Source organism: Nicotiana tabacum, chromosome 3 (genome assembly GCF_000715075.1).
Source record: "Nicotiana tabacum cultivar K326 chromosome 3, ASM71507v2, whole genome shotgun sequence".
NCBI classification, from domain to species: Eukaryota; Viridiplantae; Streptophyta; class Magnoliopsida; order Solanales; family Solanaceae; genus Nicotiana; species Nicotiana tabacum.
The window spans coordinates 155,058,611-155,083,821 of NC_134082.1; the positions used below are offsets into that span (position 1 = coordinate 155,058,611).

The 25,211-nt window shown below is 37.2% G+C and overlaps 1 protein-coding gene across 1 annotated transcript; it reads left to right on the forward strand.

Annotated features, from left to right (window-relative positions):
* Positions 1 to 12,755: 12,755 nt before the first annotated feature.
* LOC107805697 (protein argonaute 2-like) lies at positions 12,756 to 17,746 on the forward strand. Its single transcript, XM_016629769.2, has 3 exons — positions 12,756 to 13,809; positions 13,892 to 15,095; positions 15,831 to 17,746. The coding sequence occupies exons 1-3, from the start codon at positions 13,158 to 13,160 to the stop codon at positions 17,257 to 17,259; spliced, it is 3,285 nt and encodes a 1,094-aa protein (XP_016485255.1). The 5' UTR covers positions 12,756 to 13,157; the 3' UTR covers positions 17,260 to 17,746.
* Positions 17,747 to 25,211: the final 7,465 nt, after the last annotated feature.

Below are 25,211 nucleotides of genomic sequence, written 5' to 3' on the forward strand. Positions count from 1 at the left end.
TCGTCAAGGCAAGTAATAGTAATGCTGTGTAAAATAAAGTGAATGATAGAAAAAATAATAAGAGTGAGATATATAATAAGCTGAAATGCTTCGATTAAATTCGTTATTGTTTTTGAATATCAGATCTCTTTTCAGAATTAAAGACAATGCGGAAATAAAATTGGCTAGTAAAAAGTAAAATGTGATGCATGATGCTTTTGTTTAGCCTTGCTACCCCGAAGGTTTCTGGGCCCTGGTGGTTCTAATCGACCAATTGTTGAGGCACTCTCCTTGGTTCACAACTTGTATAGAAGGTCCTTACTCCCCTTCCTCCTCGAAAATAACACAGTAGTCCATATCATCATTCTCTAGGAACAATTCTTCACGGCTGCCAATGCTTCCTCTTCCTCCGACCCATATATAATATCTGCCGGCTAGAAAGTCTGCTCTAGGTGAGGTATCAGATGCTCTAGTGGGTAGTAGGGACCGCGCCATGGTGGTGACCAGTGATTGAACTCCTCCCAAGTGTACTCATACCCCAAACCAAATATAGTTCCATGTTTCTTCAACTTGATAGGTTTGGTGATTCCCTGGAGGTTTTTGCCGAGTCCCTTTCCATTTTCGTATCCACACCAATTCAGGATACTTTCAATCTTGTTATCCCACCATTTATCTTTGTCTACAGCGTTGACTCTTTCAATGTGGTGGTATGTTTCTCCACCTATTCTCCTTCTTCCTCCAATCATCGGGATGGTCTGGTGACTATATATGGGGTTGCTACCATCGCCATGAATGATCACCTCTTGGTGATTCCATTCAAACTTCACTGCCTGATGCAGGGTCGATGCTACAGCTCCAACGGCATGGATCCATGGTCGTCCCAACAACAAATTGTAGGATGATGGGACATCTATCACTTGAAAGTCAACGTCGAACCAGGTTGGCCCCATTTGCAAGCATAGGCTGAGCTCCCCGATAGTAGACCTTTAGGACCCATCGGAGACTTTGACATTGATGGCCCCATCTTTGATCTCGTGCAGGCTCTTTCCCAATGTCCTGAGAGTTATCAACGGACAGATGTTGAGGCTGGAGCCTCGATCGATCAAGACTCTAGTGATGAAGTAATCCTCGCATTGCACGGTGATGTGTAGGGCCATGTTGTGACTCAGTCCTTCCGGCGGCAGCTCATCTTCATGGAAGGTGATTTTGTGGCTTTCCAGTATTTGTCCTATCATATTTGTGATTTTTCCCCCAGTTATGTTGCTGGACACAAAAGCTTCGGTCAATATCTTCATCAAGGCCTTTTTGTGTGTGTCAGAGCTCTATAGAAGAGCTAGGATAGAGATCTGTGCTAGTGTTTTGTTCAACTGCTCAACGACCGAATACTCCTTAGCTTGTATTTTCCTCCAAAGATCATCGAGACCAGTTTCAGTAGTTCGTCCCGAGGCTTGATTACTGGACTCAGCTAGGTGCTCTGGAGTGTAAACCTTGCCTGTTCTGGTCATACCCTGCGCAGCAATTGCTTCTCCCATCTTCGTCTTTCCTTTCCTCCTTGCTTCAGCTGTGTAATCCTATGGTATGACATTTGAGTGGAATGGTGTTATGTCTGACATTGCTATAGGGATGGGTACCCTCGATGGTAACACAGCAACTTCAAAGAGTACAGGTGCCTTTGGATCCCCAAACTCAACCTCAATTGGCCCGGCCACCTTCGCAGAAGAAGGTGATTCAAATTCGAGAGGCATAGACATGTTTACTTCATCGCCCCTGGAGGGCTGGTTCTGCACAATAATCGGGTTAAGTGTGACTGCTGGTTTCTTTGGCTCATCATCCTCAGCAATCAGTCCTATCGATCCCTCGGGGTCCCAGTCATCTTCGATCTCGATCATGTGAATGTCCCCACCTCTGTGATCAGGCAGAGGGTTGTTGCGGATATTAGGAGCATGCTCATTTGCTATGATAACCTTTCAACGAGTGGCATTCGTCAATGGTGTGACCTTTCATGCCGGAGTGGTAGGCACAGGTCTTATTAGGGTTGACACACTGGGAATGATTTTCGGGAGTTATGGCAGGGATAGGGGAGACGTAACTAGCAGCTTTAAGTTTCTCATACAGCCGGTCAATTGGCTCAACGATGGCTGTATATTGTCTGGGAGGTCTGCGGTCAAAATTTGGTCTGGGTCTAGGGAAATTTTGGCGAGTGGGAGGTGATTGGTAGTGAGAGGGTTGGGCATTATAAGCTTGGTAAACAGGTGCAAGTTGAGAGTATCTGGGTGAAGTGGGTTGATATGTGGGAGGTGGAGATGATTGGTAAACGGGTGGTGGATTTTGGTAAGAGGGTGTGGGTGCTTGGTAATTCGGGATAGGTTGATATGTAAGTGGAGGTGATGGGTAAGTGTGGTATTTTAGTGGTGATTTGTCTCCCTGTGCGACCATTACGGCATTGACATCCTTCTTCTTGGATGTGCCACGAGACTGTAAAGCCTTGTTGGTGGCCTGCAATGCTTCAAGATTAGTAACCATACCATTCTTAATGCCTTCCTCAATTTTTTCTCCCAGCTTGATGATATCGGAGAATTTCTGGCCCTCGATCAGCATCAACCTCTCATAATATTATGGGTCTTGAGCCCGTACGAAGAATCTGTTCATTTGTTCCTCTTCTAAGGTCGTCCTGACCTTAGCAGCCTCTGATCTCCAATGAGTAGCATACTCGCGGAATGTCTCAGTAGGCTTCTTCTTCAGATTCTGGATGTAGAATACATCCGGTGCATTCTCTGTATTGAATCGGAACCTATCCATGAAATCCGATGCCATACTTACCCAGCTCGTCCATTTCTTGGGGTCCTGACTGATGTACCATGATAAAACATCCCCCTTCAGGCTTCTCATGAAGAGTTTCATACGGATTTTCTCATTCCTTCCGACTCCGACCAGCTTATCACAATATGTCCTCAAATGGACTCTGGGATCTCCCGTGTCATCGAACATTTCGAACTTGGGAGGTTTGTATCCCTCCGAAAGTTCAACATTTGGCTGAATGCAGAGGTTCTCATAATTCAGCCCCTCTATGCCTTTGTTTCCTTCCGTGCCCTGGACTCGGCTGGTCAATTTCTTGAGTTCTGCTGCCAAGTTTCTGATAAGAGAGTCCTTGTCATCAGACTCAGGTGCACTTGAGATTGGTTGAGTGTAGTGGGGTATGGTATCTACGTAGATGGGAGTGTTGTGGGGGTGGTCGTTTGTGGTGTTCAGTGGTTCAGGAATGGGTAGTGGAGCGTGGTATGTGTTGCAATGTTAAATATGAGTGGGTTGCATCTGTGGTTGTGGGGTGATCTGTGGAGGTGCGGGATTTTGAGCATTTAAAAAGTTGACATCAGGAGCGGTGAAAGTGAATGATAAATTTGCCAAGTTCCGAACTTGATCCAGTTCTTCTTGGAACTTCAACAGTTTCTGCTCAAGTTGGGCAGCAGTTTCCTTAGCAACCGGGGTAACCTGAGGAATCTCAATTCTTTCAATTTCCTTTCTGGAGCTTGAATCTCCTATTCTACCTTTGTTCTTGTTCCGGATAGGACTCGGAGGAAGAGGAGGAGGTGGAGGGCCCTTGGATCTCATACTGTATAATGATGGTGCCAAAATGCACGAACTAACCTTTGGGGAGGGGAATAAAAATAAAGAAAAACAAAAAAAAGGTAACAAGTTAGTGCGGGTTATTAGAAGAAAATGTTGCAATATTTAAACACATTGTGCAAGAATATAAATCGTGTCCTAATTTGGGTGCCTCGTTGTGCCCGAGGTAGGCCTAGCGACAAGTTAATTTGGAGAACTTATAATGCTAAATGCCTCATCTTATTGATAAAATAAGACGAATTCACAATGATGCTAAGAAAATAAAATGTCACTAGTGGCCATTGGCCTTATTACATCATTAAAAGCGAAATAAAAGACTCCTAACTACTTGGTCCCAGAAGGACCTTCTTCAGATTGAATGTTCTCGTTGATCAAGTCCTTCAGCTCGCGCAGATTTTCTAGTAAAAATGCTATCGCCAGACGTTCTCCTTTGCCTTCCTCAGCATTTTGACAGTCGATGACTCTTTTCCTCACTTTCCCTTTCAATTCCAGCAAGCTGTACTCTAGGTATTCTAGCTTCTCACTAGCCTTGGTGACTCTCTCTTTCCATTCGTTGATTTGGTTGCTCGATGGGAGGTTTCTCCACCAAGTCTGCAAGAGTGAAGGTATGTTTACCATACCGAAGTCAGGAACTTTGTTATTCATTTTCTGCAAAACAAAAGGGTTAAGACCTCACCCCCACCGGACTCGACTATTTAATACCAATAATTAGCATAAAAAGAATTTAGTTCTCCAAATAAATGCACAGAACATGTAGGTGTCCGTTTGGGTTTCAGGGAAACCCGATGGACTTTGGACAAGGCTATCTTAATGAGTCATTATGCGGACAACATAACTGACTCGGCTAGGTTTGACCATGATGCATGCACAATTGAACAGAGTAAGGTTTCTATTGGGGTATTAGACAGGTACCCTTGAGCGGACAACTCAAGAGGGAAAGGCACGGAATCGTCGACTGCACCGCTGATCGACTGGTTTTACCGCAAATATGCCTTTGCCGAATTTAAAGGGTGATAATATTGGAAGAGCGCAACCACTCATTATAAGCGTTGCTATGGTATTTGTTTGGCATGAGTGGAATATGATGTTGAATATGCAGTTTACAAGAATGAAACAAATTGACATGTATTTCCACGTTCATAAGATAAATGATTACAATAATTGCAGTAATTACAACAATATTGAAATAAAGTAGTAAAGGAAAGCAATTAAAAGAAAGAAAAGACATGAAGAGCCAAGTCAGTTTTGTAGGGAAAGAATAAAAGACAGTAAATAAAGCAATTAATGAGATAGTAAAGTCACAAGCAACATGCAATGGTAAAAGCCTAAAGAATCTCCCCAGCAGAGTCGCCATGCTGTTGACGCCCCCTTTTTCTATGTGACCATGGGGTTAGAAATCGGGTATACAACATTGGGAGGACAACTCTATTCCCTTTCGAGAATTGGGTTTAGAAGTTGAAGAGTCGCCACCTAATGATTATAGTGCATTAGGACACTTTAAGAAGGGTTTGAGATGAAGAGACCAGAGATTAGGGTAAGGGCTAGAAATTATCCCAAGAGGAAGGTATTAGGCACCCCTCAGGATCCACAAGTGTGGTTCCCGGCCATGCTACAATTGTGACTTTACAAGTAAACAATCAAGTCTCAAATAAGGACTTGCATACAACATTGCAATTATGTTGAAACTTATGAAAGTAAGTAGAAAAAGAGCAAGGATTTGAAAAGTTTAAACAACTCTAAAGGAAGCAAATAAAGAAAAGGGGTCCTAGGTTTGTGATTAATATGGATCACATCAATGCAATATCCAGCAATCACTCCTCAGGAGAGGGGTTGCACGTGATATTAGCGCACCGGTCATCATATCCATATTCTACCATTCCTACCCCGTTAAGGTATTAAAGCGCGGATGGTGTCGTTACTTATTGCATGCTAGTACCCGTCCCAGTCCTATCAGTCCCGGAGGCATTTAGGACTACTAATCCTAAAGGGAAAGGGATTTGGGGCTTTTATGGTTTTAAAAGGATAAAATTCTAGAGCGGCAAGCAAAACACATAAAGCAGGTATGGGAAAACACATAACAGTTGAAAGGCTCAAATAAACCTCCTCAAGTCAGAAAAAGCATAGAGTTTAGCATGTCTTACATGTACTGATTAGGTCTGAATTAAACTTAAAAAAAATGCGCGAGGCAGACTTGATTTATTACATACTTCAGATAGGAAATCTGAATCAGACTTGCCTGCTGGTTGGAATTGTCAAAGACTAATGCACTTATGGCTTTTACCCTATAGCTTGCCTAGGTGAAACCTATAGGCATGATATCTAATAATGGAAAGTGTACTGATTTTAAGGAAAATCTTTACTGATTTTAGGAAAAAGGGGATCTGCAGATTTTAAGACGGGTTTTAGATTCAAAACGAGGCTGATTCAATTAACTGATCCTATAGGCATGGTTTCTAAGTGTCATTGATCTTAAACAGTTGCAAGAATCTATAGACATGATATCTAGGCGTTACTGATTTTAAACGTTTATAGAAGTGCAGAAGTCCTATAGGCCTGGTGTCTAAAATATTGATTGTTATTTAAACCTATATACACGTTTGCCTAATGCTAGATGCATATGCAGAATACAGAAAGTCCTATAGGCATGATGTCTATATGAGAATGCAGAAAATCTTATGGACATGGTATCTATGTGAGAATGCAGAGTTTCAATGATTTATAAAATGCAGAACTTTAAAACATAGTAATTCCTATGGGCATGATCTCTAGATGAGATGCAAAATTTTATAAATGATAACCCCTATAAGCATGATATCTACCCCTTGCATGCATAAAAGTAAACCCCCCTCCCTTATTTACTAAATCCCCATGAGTTTAATACAAATTATTACAAACTAGTGAATCGGACTGAAATTAAAAGTACATCAGAAACTAACAGCTGCATCCGAGGAACCTAATTCAGACTTAATGTCTAACAATTGGGGATGAACCACTTCTGAGATCAAGGTTTCCAAAGCCTTCTCTTATCTAGGGTGTCTCAGAGATCCAAGGAATTTCAAAAATTCCAGGCAGTGCTTACACCCGAGATATTAATCAGAAAAAGTTATAGTGCAGTGTGGAAGAGCTAGCCCTCAGGTGTCCAAGTTCAGAGGGAGCTCATAGATCCCAAAGCAAGGCTCACAAGAGGGGGCGGAACTTAATGTTCTAAGAATGAGTGCAAGTGCAATGGAGGGGTTAGGGAGTGCCAAGGCAGGCTGGTGGTCATACCTAGTCATAAGGTAGACTGGCACACCCCTGACCAAGCCTGTTCAGCCGACAAATATGAGCACAGACCTGTTGAAGGTCAGGTTATGGTCTAGACAATGATTAGGACATTGTTAGACCATAGTCTTAAACTCAGAATACATATAAAGGGGAATGGGAATGGGAATTGGAAAGAATTTAGGACTCAGGGAGTCCAGCCCCATACACATGAGCGACAATGTCAGGTGTTGTCATGCTTTCTGGACCATAACTCAACATAAAAAAGGAATTGGGGGAGGGAATTCAGGTGAGCACAGAGAAAAGAAGTAAATAAACTTGCAGAAATTACAGCATCGAAACAGTAAGACAAACAGAGGAAAGGCCAAAGGATAAACATGAAGTGGAAAGGCAGAAACTAAACAAAGATAGACATACCAGTTGCAGAAAAAGTAAGCAAAGAGAAAAGCAGGATTTCTTTCAGCCAAACCACAAGAAAGCTTCAAGCTTGTGAGATCAGAGAACTCGAATGTTTAAGAAATTCTAAGTATATTTGAGAGAAGTAGTGACTTGTTCTGTTAGAACTTCTTTTTGAAAGAGAAAAAGGTACAGGTATTTATAGTTTTGAAAACGAGTAGAAAACAAGGCAACGAATAAGGTTTCAACACAAACATGGAAATAATCACAGTCAAAATCAATTAATACAGCTTTTTCCCTTTAATCAATGGATTACTGCTCAACGGACACTAACAAGATTAATATAAGGAAAGAAGATAAATTTGTAATCAGAATGATTGTTACCATAAAAGGAGCAGTAAAACCATATAGTAAGGGATTAAGTCTAAATATAGGAGTGTACTTATTTTGGAAAGGATCTGGTAAGGCCAAACAAAGAGAGAGAACCAATTAACCCTTAACGGGCGAGTAAAAATCAGAATTTCACAAGGAAAAGTTTTTGAAAAATCAATCACGAGTTTGTAAATCAATCGCAGAAGGGACTCAGTATATAAACGAAGTACACAAGTAATAGACATGTGAGGCCAAGCTATGGCAAGAAGAAACAACATACAGTAATAGCACGATAGTCACTTAGGTCAAACTTCATTAGCTTAGTAATAGAGAAAAGATCAGAAGCATGCAAAAGTTAGGTGAAAACCTTGAGTTTGACAAATAGCAAGAGCTCAGAACAAAGGAATCACATAAAGAATACGAGATGCTGCAGTAAAGGACCCAGACGGAGCGATTTCAAATAGTCGAGTTGCACAAACAAACTCAAGACCTCGAACAGACCCCAAAGAACTAGGGTTTTTGAAATCGGTAGAGTTTAGAGGCGATAAGCAAGTGAAACAAATAAACAGTCTCAGAATCTCAAGTAAAACCTCCAAAAATTAGGGTTTTCAACACCAATCAAACTTAGAGATGATAAGCAGATGAATCGAACAAAACATTAACAAGCAGACTCAGAAAACCTAGTTTGAAATCAAAAGGTTTTGAAAAGGAAATTTGGGGAAAACGCTTAAAACATCACATATAGCACAGATCAAGCACAGATCCAAACAAATAAACGAAAAGAACCTCGAATAGGCTAGGGTTTCTGAGAAACCTAGAAACGAGTAAGGCTTGGAAGAAACAAGATCAGATCTGGAGTTGATAAGGTAAGAATCAGGCTCAGGAGGCTAAGACACACTGGACCAATGCCGGAGATGGTTGAGAACCTCGAATCGACGAAGGTCTGAGCGAAGACTCTTGAAGTCTGGCCTCGAACCTTCAGGTATCAAGCAAGTGAGAGTAGTAGGGGTTGAGTATAAGTCATCCATGGTTAGAACAACCATGGATTCCGGTGGATTTGGGGTTGGAGGTGGCAGAGAGCGATTAGGGTTTCGAGAGAGCTCGAGAGCGTTTGAGAGACGAGAGGTTTCAAAGGCGGCGGACCAAACGAAATAAAGGGATTAGGGTGTAGTTGGGGGACTAAAAAAGGTAAGGGACAATCCTGGCCGTTGATCCAAATGATCAACGGCCTGGATTGAAAGCAAGGTTGGGCGGGTTTTTCAGTTAGGTCGGGGGCCGGGTTAAAATGAAATTGGGCTGGTCCAATTGGGGTTAGGATTGGGTCAATTGAGGGCCAAAATTTAAATGTAAATAGGCTGTAATTGCAATAAAATGAGGCTAAATGTTAAATAGCCAGTTTTCCCTTTTTTTTATTATAAAAAATAGTAAAAAAAAAGATTTTAAAAGAAAATTAAAAGTACTGAGCCAATTAATAATATATAAATATTTGTTTAAAAATGTTGGGCCTAATTTTACAATCATAAAAGGCTGTTAATCGTAAAGTAGGCTAAAATTGCAATTATATGCAATTTAGCTTTTAACATACCAAATAATTTTGTAAAACTATACAAAAATTATCTTAACTATATTCTGGTATATATATGGGAATGAAATAAATTATTCACCAAAACTGATGATTTTGGGAATAATTATGGGTTTTGCACTGCTAAAATAGACAATAAATTGATTTTAAAAATCTTTAAAAATTAGGAAAAAATACCAAAACTCTTGGGCGTACTTATGTATGCACATATATGCTATTTTGGAAGTATTTTGGGTACAAAAATATCTAGGGAAAATTGGGTATCAACAGCTCCTTGAGCATTTTCATAATTGTAGGACCAGTCCCTGATCCGTTACCGCTCGTCCTTTTTGGTACTGGGTCGGTACGGCGAGTGATTTCCAGCTCGACCACACTTGGAGTTCTATGTTGACTATGAAGCTGAGCAATAACGGCCTATTGAGCATGTGGCATCTCGAATATTACTTGGAGACTAACTCTCCCGTCTCCTACACCCTGTGTTCCTTAACCACCAGATCGGCTTTCCTCGCGCACACTTCCTCCGGGATCTACGCCTAAGTCCGCGTTCAAAGCAATGTGCGAACTAACATCGACAACCGGCACTTCCCTAGGGTTAATCGGTAGTACACAGGCTCCTGTAGCAACTATATTATCGTTTTCCCCGTGAAATCCAAGACCATCATCGCCATGTACGAGTGCGTTTTGCGAGTTTGACATGTTTTAACCCGCGAACAAAAATTCTTGACAAGAACAAGTGTGAAAATAACATGTGTTATCAGAATAAGCACTGGAACAATCACTATTATCCTTAGCCCCACGGTGGGTGCCAAACTGTTTACCCTAAAAGTCAAGTAACAATTAAACTTGTATTGTGGTTTTAAAGATATGTGATTTAATCCAATACTAATTGATAAACAAGGAATCAAATGTATAAATTAAAGAGTAAAGTAAATCATACTAGTGTGTAAGTCAAGTCTTGACCTCGAGTTGGTATGACCTCGGGTAGGTTAGTAAGAACAATGAAATAATAAGACGATTATGATGAATAGCAAGCAAGAAAGAGAATAATGTATATTCCTTTTGTCAACGATTGATGCCTTACAAATGATTGGGTTCCCCTTTATATAATAAGGGAGTCCTAAATAAGGTACATTTCTATTTCTAGTAGGGAATCTTATTGGACAGCTATCTAACCGCCTAGTACAAATCTGTTCCGGAATTTACGCCGTGATCTTAGGGACACTGCGGGAATCTCGCTCTTTCTGTTATAAAACCATAACGGTATTATCTCGAGGTTGGTCATATTTGGCCTCGATGTTTATCGAGCACTTCGATCTTTGAGTCTTGCACTCCGTCATCGAACTCGAGCCTGGTCCATTTTGAACTTATTCTCGAAGCGATCCCTCAAGCCTACGGAATCGGACACACCTGATTTCGACCGTATATATCGTGTAATATTCTTTTACACTATTAAGATCATCTAAAGGTAATTAAAATTAACTAAGGTCTAAGATACATAACTTCTATAACATTTGTTTGGTACCATCAATAGATTTAAGTTAAAATCATATCCCTTTTAGATGCATGTAGTCTTTGCCCATTATTCTTGGGCAAAATACATAAGTTGACACTCGAACAATGGATCAAATCCCTGTTACACACTTTCTGTGGACACAAATAATATTACACACTCAACATTTAAAAGTGTGTCTAATACGCACCACTTTTTTCTTGACCACTTTACCTAAATATGGGTAATGTCACGCACCAATAAGGTCGTGACATGTGTCATTAACATAAATAAATAAAACAAAAAATATAAAATTACACATATACCCTCATCTTCTCCAACCCCATCTCTTCCACCTCCATCTCCTCCTCCACGGACCACCCAAAAAATTAGAACACACAATTCAACCCAAAAATTAGGAGCCCAAGTGATTTAATCCCAGAAAGAAATAAAAACATCAAAAGCCAATAAGCCATGGCTCACACCACCGTATCATCACCACAACAAGGCCATTGTTAAAAAAATGCAACAATGGTAAAGGTAGATCGAAAATTACAACTGCTTGGGTACCATATCTATTGAAGCTTATCTACATCAACAAAGACATAAACGGACTATTTTTATTTATAGCTCTCTTCCAAAATTTTGTTTGTCATTTCCATGGCTGCCATTGCCACCACCAACTTTCAGAATAAAAAATTCAGCCTCCTCTTCAAAATAGATTGGAAGCTTGAGATTAATGCAAAATATGTATATTTAAGAAAAAATCAGAAAGAAAAAGAAAAAGAAGGGATTTGGTGGGGGGAGGTGTTGGTTGGCGGAAGAGAGAGATAGAGGAAGGGTGGGGAAGATGAGGAGATTGCGGACACATGACATACAATAAATAATTAGACAATATTTTTATTAGTAGACGCGCTTCTATCGTGGTATTTTACACATGCTGAGTCCTGGTCAAAAGCGATGTGTATTAGACACACTTTTAAAAGGTTGAGTATATAATATTATTTGTGTTCACAGAAAGTGTGTAAAGATTTGATCCATTATTCGGGTGCCAACTTATGTATTTTGCCTTATTCTATCGAACATGCTCTCCTTTGTAAATGTATTTTTTCAGTTGATATGCCAAAGTAGGTAAGTTTTAGCGTTACTTTCTAAGAACTATTATTTTTGTCATTTTCATCTCATTTAATTTCAGCCTTAAATGTTGCAGCTTTATACATCGTACCATGTTCACTGCGATACTATTTTTTGTAGAGTTGTTTAGTTCAATAAGTTGAAAATACGTGGTGTTAAAATACAAATATGTTATAATACAAAATCTATCCAATAAAAAAAAAACAAATTATAGTACCATTATAACCTCAATAACAATTACAGTTTTGTTGTCGTTATTCCTTTTCCACTTCCAACAGTCAATGCCAAGTCCGTAGTAGTTGAAGAAGATTGATTCCCTTCACCAATAACCTTCTCTTCCTTCCCGGCTACTTTATCTCATTCTCAATAGTATAATTACTAATTAATTAATTAATTAATTAAATATTTAAATATCAAAACTGTCCTCGCCCCAATCCCTCTCCCAAATACGTATTCTTTTCTATCATAGCGGGAATCAGGAAATGAAAATTAAAAAATGAACACACTGAAATTTGAATTCACAAATATTTTGTGAAAAATTATCATCCAATCCAACCGGTTGACTGACCTTATAAGTCATGATGGTCACTACATATGTATTTATACGTTCTCAAGGAAAGTCTATTCTATTAAAATGGTAAGATAGCTTGGTTAGTTCTGAACTGAATTATTTTCTTCCACAAATAACTTATATCTTATTAATACATATTTAAATCAACATATCGATATTATTTATCAGCCTTTAATACTAAAAAATATGAACAATTTAACTCTATACCATATGATTCACCATGTACAGTGGTATACGTACATACTTTCGTACTCTATCCAAACAGAAAAATACCAATTTTCTCAATATCCCGACAAAATACAAAAGTAGTGCTCCTATTTTGTCGCCCATGCTCTTGGGACACTCCCCACACTTAGCAGAAAAACATCTAAACTCCATAGGATAAAAAGGTTAATTTCATAGAATCATCCGCCATTTCCTCACACTTTCTCGTTATCTTCCAATTACCCTTTCCTCCATTTCATCGATCCTTCTGGAATCATCAAGAATCCTCCTACTTCCACGACCCCACTATGTACTTGTTCCCAGTTTTCCCATTTTCTCTTTACCTTTTCGATTTCTTATTTACAAAGTACAGCCCTTTTTAGTCATCTTACATTCCTTAGTCTCCACTCTATATACGGTGTTCAGTCTTTTTACTCTTCATAAGTACACATAACTAGATCCTTGCAGTTGCAGATCATCTGAGCTTTTTCATTTTGAAAATTTACAGTCAAGTTTTTTTTCCCTCTCTTTAGTGAAGTTGGAAAATGGATCGTGGAAATTACCGACGTGGTGGTGGTGACAGCAATCGTGGTGGTGGTGGTGGAGGTGATAGCAGCCGCGGCGGTGGTGGTGGAGGTAACCGTGGTCGTGGTCGCGACCGCGGTGGTGGTCAATACGAACAGGAGCAAGGCCGTGGAGGTGGAAGGGGTGGATCCCAGATTGGTGGCCGAAGGGGTGGGCCTTCCCAGATGGGTTCATTCAACCAGCAACCAATTCAGCCTCCACAGCAATGGGGTAATCAGCCAAGGGCATCTGGTCCGGGTCAGAGTCAGTATCAGGCTCGTGGGGCTCCGTATAATCAGCCGGGTCAGCAGCAGCCAGTTGGACAAAATCCGGGTCGTGGTGGTACATGGGTTAGCCGTGGCGGCGGTGGTACTGCTTGGGCCCGGCCCCCACCGCAGCAGCCACAGCAACATGGTAGTGGCAGCAGTGGTACTGCTTGGGCCCGGCCACCGCCGCAGCAACATGTTAGTGGCGGCAGTGGTACTGCTTGGGTCAGGCCACCGTCGCAGCAGCTACCACAACACGGTGGTGGAAACCAGCAGCAGCGGGATGAGCAACCCAGTAGCTCAGAAGCATCAAATGTTCGCCAGTGGGGTCCACCTTCAGGCTCTAGTCCTCCTCCTCAGTCTTCTGGTATTAACTTATACCCATAAAATGGTGTGTTCTTTCATTTTATGTTCAAGAATTTTAAAATGCATTGTATCTTTTTGTGTAGATCCTGTTCAAGTTGATCTGAAGTCGCTGAGTATTACAGAAAAAGAGAGTACATCATCTCCTTCGGAAAGTAACAACGGAAAGCTTGTACCTATAGCACGACCTGATACGGGAAAAGTTGCTGTCAAGTCAATTAGACTGCTTGCTAATCATTTTCCTGTTAGATTTAATCCTCAGGCTACCATTATGCATTATGATGTCGATATCAAGCAAATCATGACTGTTGAAACCCGCGCTGTGAAGAAGTCAATAAACAAGTCTGATCTTCGTATGATAAGAGATAAGCTGTTTGCTGATAATCCTGGTCAATTTCCAATAGATAAAACTGCATATGATGGTGAGAAGAACATTTTCAGTGCTGTCCAACTTCCTACTGGGCGGTTCACTGTGAACTGCTCAGATGGGGATGAGGGCGGGGGACGCTCGTATGTCTTTACCATCAAGTTTGTTGCTGAACTGAAACTTTGCAAGTTGAAAGAATATTTGAGTGGAAGCCTCTCATACATACCTCGTGATGTACTACAAGGAATGGATTTGGTTATGAAAGAAAATCCTTCTAGGTTAAGGATAATTGCAGGTCGTAGCTTCTACTCAAATGAGCACTTGGCTGAACATGACTTTGGGTTTGGAGTTGCTGCATATAGAGGTTTTCAGCAAAGCCTAAAGCCTACATCTGGAGGGCTTACCTTGTGCCTAGATTACTCAGTCTTGGCATTCCGCAAAGCAGTGCCTGTGCTAGATTTCCTGAGGGAATATATTGGAGAGTTTAATGAAAATAATTTTACTCGAAGAAGAGATGCAGAGGATGCATTGGTTGGTTTGAAAGTCAAAGTAACTCATCGTCGTAGCAGTCAGAAATATGTTGTTAAGAAGCTGACTGATGAGAAGACTCGCGACCTTCATTTTATCCTTGAAGATCCAGAAGGCAAAGATCCTCCTAAGAAAGTTTTTCTTGTTGACTACTTCAGGGAAAAATATCAGAAGGAGATTAGGTACCAAAATTTACCTTCATTAGATCTTGGAAAAGGTAATAAGAAAAACTATGTCCCAATGGAATTCTGTGTCTTGATCGAGGGACAGCGGTATCCTAAGGAGCATTTAGATAAGGATTCAGCCTTGTTTATGAAAAAAATATCACTAGTTCCACCGCGAGAGAGAAGGGAGGCAATATGTGAAATGGTACGGGCTGAAGATGGGCCATGCGGGTATGTGAATTCCTTAAATTTCTTTCATGTTTGTTTGTGTTTCCTTCTATGAGTTTTTTTATGCTTCCTTGAATTTCTTCTTGTAGTCATATAGAAACGGGTTCAATTGAACCCATAACTTTTGGCGCGGAGTACAAATTTATATGCAAAAATTCAATGAAATTGAAATAAATAGTGGATATGAACCCATAACTTTCTGTCTATATTGAATTCAATACTAAGACCTTTAAAGGCTGGACCCATAGAGTTTAAATGCTAGATCCGTCTCTAGCTCTCCCCCACAAGAAATGTTTGGTTTTTGATACACTTGTTAGTTGTTGCAAAGTTGTGATCCGGTTATGCTGCATAGCTGCATGTTGGACTTCTGATCTTTAATTCTATGGTTTTCTCGTGTTTATTCATTCCACTTATGGCGCTGGTATTTTTTAATCGTGTTTCGCTCGTTGCTTTGGCATTTCATAAAGTACTGAATTGTTATTTGATACAGTTGTTACAAAGTTGTGGTCAGTTTTGCTGTCTGTTTAACCTTTGTTCACGTTAATTGTATGGTTTGCTTGTGTTTAATCTTGTGTTGGGTTTTTCCCCTTGCTTAGACATTTCATAAAGTGGTGAGTTGGCAACCATTCATTTTTGCAATGCTTCCATGATTTTGTGAATGTGGTGATATATTGATATATGTTATTAAAGTATTTATTGTTACTGATTCTTTTCCTAACTTTCACTTGATTATAACAGGGCTGTCACCCGTAATTTTGAAATTGGAGTTGATAGGAACATGACCTGTGTTTCGGGTCGTATCCTTCCTACCCCTGATTTGAAGCTAAGTGGTCTAAGTCGAGTTCCCCTGGATAATAAATGCCAGTGGAACCTTGTTGGGAAATCTGTGGTGGAAGGCAAGGCGCTTCAGCAATGGGCTCTGATAGATTTTAGCTCCCAGGAACGCAGCCCCAACTTTAGGCTAAGAGCTGATGAATTTGTCTTTAGATTGAAAGAGCGGTGCAAAAAGTTAGGGATCAACATGGAAGAACCTGTCATAAAACATTTCACTGGCATGTATGAGCTCTCTGCAGTTAGAAAGGTTGAAGATCTCCTCAGAGGTGTGGTTCATGCAGCTGACAAGAAAATCAAGGGCCAACTGCAAATGATAGTTTGTGTTATGGCAGCAAAGCACAATGGATACAAATATCTTAAATGGGTCTCTGAAACAAAAATTGGTGTTGTAACGCAATGTTGCTTGTCATCTCTAGCCAACAAGGGACAAGATCAATATCTTGCAAACCTTTGTATTAAGATTAATGCAAAATTGGGAGGTAGCAATATGGAACTTACGGAAAGGCTCCCTAATTTTGGAGGTGAAGACAATGTCATGTTCATTGGAGCTGATGTTAATCATCCTGCTGCAAGGAATGTGACATGTCCATCCATAGCAGCTGTTGTTGCCACTGTCAACTGGCCAGCCGCTAATAGATATGCGGCTAGAGTTTGTCCTCAGGACCACAGGACTGAGAAGATACTAAATTTTGGGAGCATGTGTGCAGACCTACTGAATGCGTACGCTCGACTCAACTCGGTTAAACCAAACAGAATTGTTGTTTTCCGTGATGGTGTGAGTGAGGGCCAATTTGATATGGTACTTAATGAAGAGCTGGTTGATTTGATGAAGGCTATATACGATGATCACTATCGACCAGCAATCACTCTTGTTGTGGCTCAGAAAAGACACCATACACGACTATTTCCTGATGGTGGCCCTGGCAATGTACCTCCGGGTACTGTTGTGGACACAGTAATTGTTCATCCATCTGATTTTGACTTCTATCTTTGCAGCCATTTTGGAGGATTGGGAACTAGCAAGCCTACTCACTATCATGTTTTGTGGGATGAGAATGGCTTCAATTCTGACCGCTTACAGAAGCTTATATACAACATGTGCTTCACCTTCGCGCGGTGCACAAAACCTGTTTCACTTGTTCCACCAGTTTACTATGCTGACCTTGTTGCCTACCGGGGACGGATGTTCCAAGAGGTGCTTATGGAGATGCAGTCTCCTGTGTCTTCAACTACATCCTTCGCAGCTTCATCGTCATCTTCTTCAACTGCCTCATTTGAACAAGGATTCTATAATTTGCACCCCAATCTGCAGAACATAATGTTCTTTGTCTGATCGCAGGTACCCCATACTGTTCTGTCTGATGGAAGCCACCTTTTGTGTTCTGTCTGATGATAGACAACCCAGCTTTTTGATCTCCTTCACCACTCCCACGCCGGTGGAGGAGGTGGTTGTCCACATTTTGGAGATGCCCATTTCCAAACGCATTTGAACCTCCTTCCTATCGACCTAGCAAGGTGTTTGTGCGTGAATCTAATGGCATTTCATGTTTGTTTTACTGCCATTCAGTCTTTTACTTTCTGTGGTCCTCACTTTTAGAGGTGTGACTTCTAGGAGTGAGTTTGTCCAGTGATGTGTTAATGGTTTGACGTTTTATTTTGTGTGTTTACTTTGGTCCTTTGAGGCCACTGCCAGTGTGTTTGAAGTTTGCGACTCTGTTTTAAATTGAGTGACGTCTTTTATTTAAGTATTCCGAGACAGAAACTGAATTTCTTCTATGTAAGTGCGTGAGCTACTTGAAGTCTGTTTATCAGTTATTCAATGTGATTTGCATTTTCTCTCTTCACTAGTATCTGCTCGCGGCGCGGAAAATATTAAATATAGTTTTTCATAAAAAAATATTATTTTAAAAATACGATAGACAATAAGGAACATGCAAATATTATTATTGTATGAATATGTAAATGCAGTGTCAATATACATATGGAATAGGGAATTGCATCACAAAGCCTTATAGCAACCATAGGGAGTTTCTGCAGTTTACTTTTTTCATACAGGTCTCTCAAATGGTGTCTAAGTATGGTAATATAAGTCAATGGCAAGTCACCCCACTGTCACAATGTACTTTGATTTTGTTTTTTCATAAGAATCGTCTTCTTCATTCAATTGTTCAACTACTCTCTGAATCATCTGTAAAGAAAGCGAGAATATTAATAATAGTTGTTAAACTTTTTATGAATTTTTCAGCACACTTGTAAGGAAGAAACTTTGTGTTATAGTTCTATTGTACAAATATAAACTATCAGAATAAAAATGTTTATCCTATATTCATATTCATATGCTCATAAATAGTCCTAATAAAATTTGAATTTTTAGAAAAGCTATTCATTGTTCTTTTAAATTGCAAAAATTTTCTAAAATCAACTTATCTCCTCTTTAAAAACTGAAGCAATTGCAGTATCAATATCTCTACCGAAAACAGAAATATCATAAAGTGAAACAAAAATAGAATCAAGAAAATGCTCCATTAAGGGTTGCCCTACGATCACAAACAAAAATCTGGATAATAATAAAAAGATTATAATGTTCATATGTTGTTAACATTGTTTAGACAAATACATCACACATTCACCACTTGCAATTTTTTTTAACCATTATTAAAACATATCATTATGTTATTTCGTATGAGTACTCTAGCTAATAGTTCATACCATTTTCTGCAGAAAGTTAGCATAAATTATGCAGTGTTGTAGTAATTTAGCATATTTCAAGATCCTGAGAAATGAGAAGTAATGATATAAAGGTGTGACAAATAACAAAGCTTCTTCAGGACCAATTTAACTGCATAAGAAATAAGAAGTAATATCAACGTAATTTGCACTCGCACAAATTGATGTACAACTATAACTATTGAGGAATATGAGAAGATTGTACCATAAAAGTAGAAGCAAGCTTTGCCAAATGATGGAGGAGATCAAGTCTGTGTTCTGCCACCATATGTAATGGTTAAAATAGCACGGAGATATTATTGACTGTTTTCATGGACCGGCACAAGCAAACAGAAATAAATGTTCAAACACAATCAAATTGTAGCTACAAATTAATAGTATTTTAATTTATTAGTTATCTATAATAGAACATATATATCACAGGCTATTAAGTCTTTGAAAACGTACGTTGATATGAAAATCTTAACTTCATTAACATATTTCTTCAATTTGTTAACAGTCTATGAATCTATGTCACATTGTTATTATATTATTTCTTAAGTCGATTCCTCCATCAAGTAACAATTCCATCAATCAAGCAAGTAAAGCTACAAAGGTCAGCACCAATCATTAAGTATTGCAATAATATTTTCAGAACTTACTAAAAATAATTTTATTAAAAAATTAAATTTTCACATTATTGCAGTAATATTTTTATGTCAAGATTAACAACAAAAAATTACTTTATAAGGTCTGAAAATATGTTATAATCTTAATACAAAATCAACAGTACCAAAATAGTTAATTTGAAGTTAATAAAAATTACTCAACAGATATGAACCTCATCGCGGCTTGTATCGTGATTTCTTTCATTCATTAAACCTCTGAAAATGAAAAATATTGGTATTCACAAATTACTTGCCTTCATAGGATTGATCTTCACTTTGGTGCTAGCAGACGTAACTATCTCATCATGAGTAGATGATTTGTACTCAAGAACCTTCATGTTAGTAGCCTTACTAAAGAAAATTTCGAGAACATTGAATGCCTCCTTTGTTGATCATTCTTAAAGGTGAAGCAAAGACTCAAGGGATTACCTCATTACAGGGAAACCACCAATCACTGAAAAATTAACTTTCAATTGAATACTTTGGCATTGGATACTTTTTATCATCTGCAATTCTATGATATGGATATGGATATTGGAACTTGATATTTCAAGTAAACTCAAACTGTAACTCTATAGAAGTGCGAGCGAAAGAAAATGGAAGCATTAAAATAAAAAATAATACGATATCAAAAAAAAGACGATGCACCAGCAATATAATTTTTACTGCCAGAATGCGCAAAGCTGTTAAAAGCACAATGATAGAAAATCAAAATTGAGTTCAAAAAAATATTTGTATGAATTTACATAGAGTTTTAACCAAATTTTTTGTATGTAATGTAGTTGAAGAAGTCCTCTCTCTAACGGCATAGGTGGATCATGGTTTCGACATGCCTGCAGCGAGATGTATTATTTTTTAGTCAGGATGCACAAAGCTTAAAATTATAAGGACAAAATTTTAAACTGAGATCAAAAGATTATTTGTATAAATATTCAAAGATTGTGGACCTATTTTTTTTTTATATATCATTGTTCCAGAAGTTCTAACTCCAACAGCACAAGCAAATGATAGTTTTGACGTGTCTGTAGAAAGATATGATTTTATTAGTGAGGACACGTAAAGATGTGAAAATCAGAATACCAATATTTCAAAAATAAATTCAAAAGTATATCTTTATAAATATACAAAGAATGTAGATTTGTTTTTTGTATATGTTTTAGTTATAGAAGTGCTCTTTTCAACGACACAAGTGAATCATGGTTTTGAGGTGTCTACAGAGAGATATAACTTTTTTAGTCAAGACACACTGTTTCCAGAAAATTTCATCATTCATGAGTAGAATTTTTGATGCAGTTAAGTTGTTACCTTCTAAAAAAATATGGTCAGTCAGTAACCACCGGGAAGCTAAAGGGGGGAGTTATAGACTGTAAATCAATAGAAACAAAAATAAAGGCTTGTCTTGCCTGTCTGCGTAAGGTTTCACTCTCCAACACAGCCTTCTCCTCCTAGATAGGTATCATCCAAAAAGAAACATGAGCAGAACATGAGAAATGCTCATTCTTACTTCTAATCTTTTTTTTGCTGGAATAAAAAATATAAATATTTCAACTTTCTGATGTGGTTTACCTGCCTCCTTGAGTTCTCTAGTTGTTGTATCAACAATTATTCCTAGAATGTAGAATATTATAGCTCAGATTTCAAGATTCAACAAAATAGATATTCTCGAAAAATTTGACTACACCTTGTGGCACTAATAACTGAATAATCAAAGCAATCATCACACCTTCATATCCTTTATGGCTAATAGTCCTTCATTTAGTTGATGTTCAAGCAGTCGTAGTTCATTCAAACCCAAACCATTAAGGTCCTTGCCGAACAACCGCCTGAAATAACAGTCAATCACATACGTAGATTTAAACCATGTTCAAGTAGTAAATATCTTTAATCAATGATTTGCATAATTAACAGAGACATACAACTGTTTTATGTTGAGCCTTGAGAGTTCGTCTTTAAGACTGTCCACCTCTTTTTGTTCCTGCTTCTGCACGTGTGTCTGTAGCTGCGCCTGTGGTTGTGGCTGATAGTTGTCCTTGTTCAAGAAAAAAACAAAATAGAACAAATTCAAAAACCTCTACTAATTGGACCATGTCAATAGATAAAGGGCTGTTTAAACACGATTAAGTATTCACACTATTACCACACCCAACCCTCCACCATAGTACAAAAAAAATAGAATCATCTATATATGAGCCAAGTTTCAGTATGTCCATTATAACAAACTTAATAACAAACTTGTCGATAATAGTTTAACCGAGGCGAGCATAGCTGATATCTGACAGAGATTTATTTTGAACACAATAGAAGTTAAACCGTACAAAGATTCAGTATAGATGAATTATAATAATTTTTATAGTGAACTCCATATCAATTAAAGAATATTTTATACATAATTTGAATTACCTGCATTTTTCTTAGACAATTGAGAAACACAATTGTGAATACAACTTTAACAAACAGATAGAGAAATAATCATACTACACATAATCGTTTCATATATAAGAAAAAATTTGGTATGTTCGTTCTAAAGAAAGTAATAACAAATTTTTTAATGATAAACTTTCAGAAACAGAAAAAGAATACTGGTATAATCATTTAATTAGTAAAGTTTATTGCGGAAATTTTATCCGTTAAACCAAAAAAGAAGAGAACTTTAAAACTAAGTAAAGTTGAATAATCAAAATTGACGTAAGTTCACCCTAAAGAAATTAATAACAAACTTTTCGATGATAACCTTTCAGAAACAGAAACAGAATACTGGTACTACACATAATCGTTTATTTAGTACAGTTTATTGTGAAAAATTTATCATAAAAGTAGAAAAGAAAGAAATTTAGAACTATTAAAGTTGACTATGTTACTTTTGCATCTTGTAAAATCAACTCAATGGCATATGATATTTCAGGATTCAAACGATCCGGGATTCCCACATTCGAACGACTCTAACTTTGAGATTCAATTTCATCAAGTTGCTTGAAATTTGACTGATTTCATGAAGTGTTGTAGCCATATTTGCAAAGTTATGTATTTTGAGCAGAGAAAAAAGGGAGTGTAAAAGAAAAGAAAAGAAGTAGCAGACTGTTTGAGACATTATTAGCATAGGAGACAGTTTCTAAGTTATGGAGTTAGGTTTTGATGCCCACGTTTGGGAAGAGCATCGTGGAGTGTTTTTTTTCCTTTCTTCCTATTCTATGTAAAATTATTTACAAATAATTTTTGTAGTCGAATATTTAGGTTTGTAGTCGAATATTTAGGTTTATAATAAAATAAATAAAAAATTAAAGAAAAAACATGGGAGTCCATCTTTTTAATTAACGATCGTGGAGTATTTTTTTCCATTATTAATATTTTTATGTAAAATTCTCTTTAAAAAAAATGACGTGAGTAATTATATTTTTTTAGTTTTCAGGTTTAAAAAAGATATGCCCAAAAAACTTGGGCATGGTGTGAATAGATCTTCCCAGACGTGGGATGTGAATAACTGGCCAAATTAATGGTTTAAAATTTTGTAAGTTTTTTTCTATTTTCATTTTTTTTTTGAATCTCCAAATTTATTGGAGTTTTGTCTTAAAATATGACATGTGTTAATATTTCGTTTTGACTCTTGGCATAATATCATTGATTTGCCTCTCCTTTTCTATATTAATAGATAGATGTTTCTTTTTCTATGGATATAGTTTATTCAATAGACCTTGGTGACCACTCAGTAATCAGGGGCGGATTTACCTTCATCCAAGCGGTGTCATTCGACACCGTTTGGTCGAATTGTTTTATTAAATACACATATAAATAATAGTATGAAACTTTAGTTATATAAAATAAAATGACAACATTGAATATATATTTTTAGTTACGTTTTACTTCATTGGTCGAGCGCTTCTTCTCCCGAGCTCAGATCGTGAGTTCGAGTCTCAATTTTGACATGTAGTTTAATATATATTTTTTTCGAACTTCCGTTGTTTAAAAAGTAATGCTCGGAAGGATTGAACCCAACACCTATTTTAAAGCAAGTATGAACAAAACCACTGAAGTACTACTGCTTTTCGTGCCTTCCATCTACAAAAGTTACTCCAAATAGGCTATTATAAATATATTTTAAAAAGTGTAAATCCGTCGAGGCGAGTTGTCGTAATATATTTGCATTATATGTTTTAATAATATGTTCTGAATTATTTTTTAAAATACAATATTATTAAAATAATTTATTCATATATTTACTGTTTCAATATCGATACCGCTTACGAAAAATTCTGCGTACGCCCCTGTCAGTAATTAGTCTTTTATAGTAGTAGCTTCAAATTCTCAATAAGGATTAAAAGGGTGTATCTCGTTGATGTACAGGATATCACAAGAGGACTTTTTGTTTCATAGGGTGGTTATACATTTAATCATCAATGAAATTTCGAACATTTCGGATAATAATCCAAAGGATACATAATTATACAGAAATAAGAAAGAAAGGGCTCTTGTACATACGACGACTAATGAATGTGAGGAAGACACTAAAGAAAATTAAATACTACTAGTTTTAGCGTACGCGCGTTACGCGTGTACCCTGTCAAAATAATTAACTATTTTAAAATAAGATTTCATTAATATTATATTAAAATGTGTGCTTGAGTTATAATAAAAGTGCAAAATATGTAAATGTAAATAAATAGATTATGAATTTTTAGCTGCAATATTTTTTGTACTTTGATATAATCTAAGTGTAAGATATAAAAGTGTAAGAGATATAGCTCGTCACAAATCTAAAATATTAATTGTAATTACACTTTTATCAAATACATTACAAAATTTAATTTTTAAATAAAAATTTATTCTAAAATAGTAAAGAATCAATGAGTACTTTATTTTTGGATCTTTATGTTATTGGACCGCTAGTGTTATTTAATGTTCGTGGACTAATTTTCGCTCACTTTCTTTCTCATTTATATTCTAAGTATTTTCTTTGTTATTCTAATTGATGAGCTAAGTATTAAAATATTTTACAGATTACCGATGACATGACTTCAATATAATGTAAATATGTGAACATATATATATATATATATATATGTATGTATGTGTGTGTGTGTAAATTTCACATATTTAATACAAAGGTAACAAAAAATTAAAAGAAGAGAATTAAAAATTAACCAAATATAAACAATTTTTTCTCGGCCCCAACTAAAAGTATTCTAATAACATAATATAGTGAAGGAATTGTATTCTACATTACGCACTTCCAACTATTTAAGGTTTTGTAATTTTATAAATGCAGCTTTTCTAATAAGTAAAAGTTTTAAAATAAGGAATTTTTTTTATAAAGAATAATATAATAGATTTTAAACTCTTAAATATTAGGAATTGCTAGAGAGTTCAAATAGAAAAATATTTAATGACCAAAATTTTAGTTGATTTTAAACTCCTAATTTATAGAAAAAATAATTGAATGACAATTTTATCCAGTGTAAAATCTGTTTATGAAGGATAAAAAAGGCGAACGACATTTCGCTAAGGACCTTCATGCTTTTAATATAGTATAGATTATGGTATTGACAAGTAAGAGTTTGCAGCATGGGCATGTGATATCATGTGATACTTTTAAAGTTAGACAATAAGCATAAAGTTCGAATGCTCAACTATTGTATATCTGTCGCGCAGGTGATACTCTACTAAGTCTTGGAGAAAGAAATTCTTCATTTTATGTAATTAGATGGAGAAAGAAATTCTTCAACACAAAGATCAGAGGCGTATACAGAATTTTTTATGCTGTATTTATATAACTAAATAAATAAAAAGTAACATATAATATTATTTTCCTCCAAGTAATATATAATAATCCAAAGGATACATAATTATACACAAAAACTGGGCAGTAAGCCTCAGTATGGTTGATAATGTTTGAGACACAAACATTTTCTTCACACTT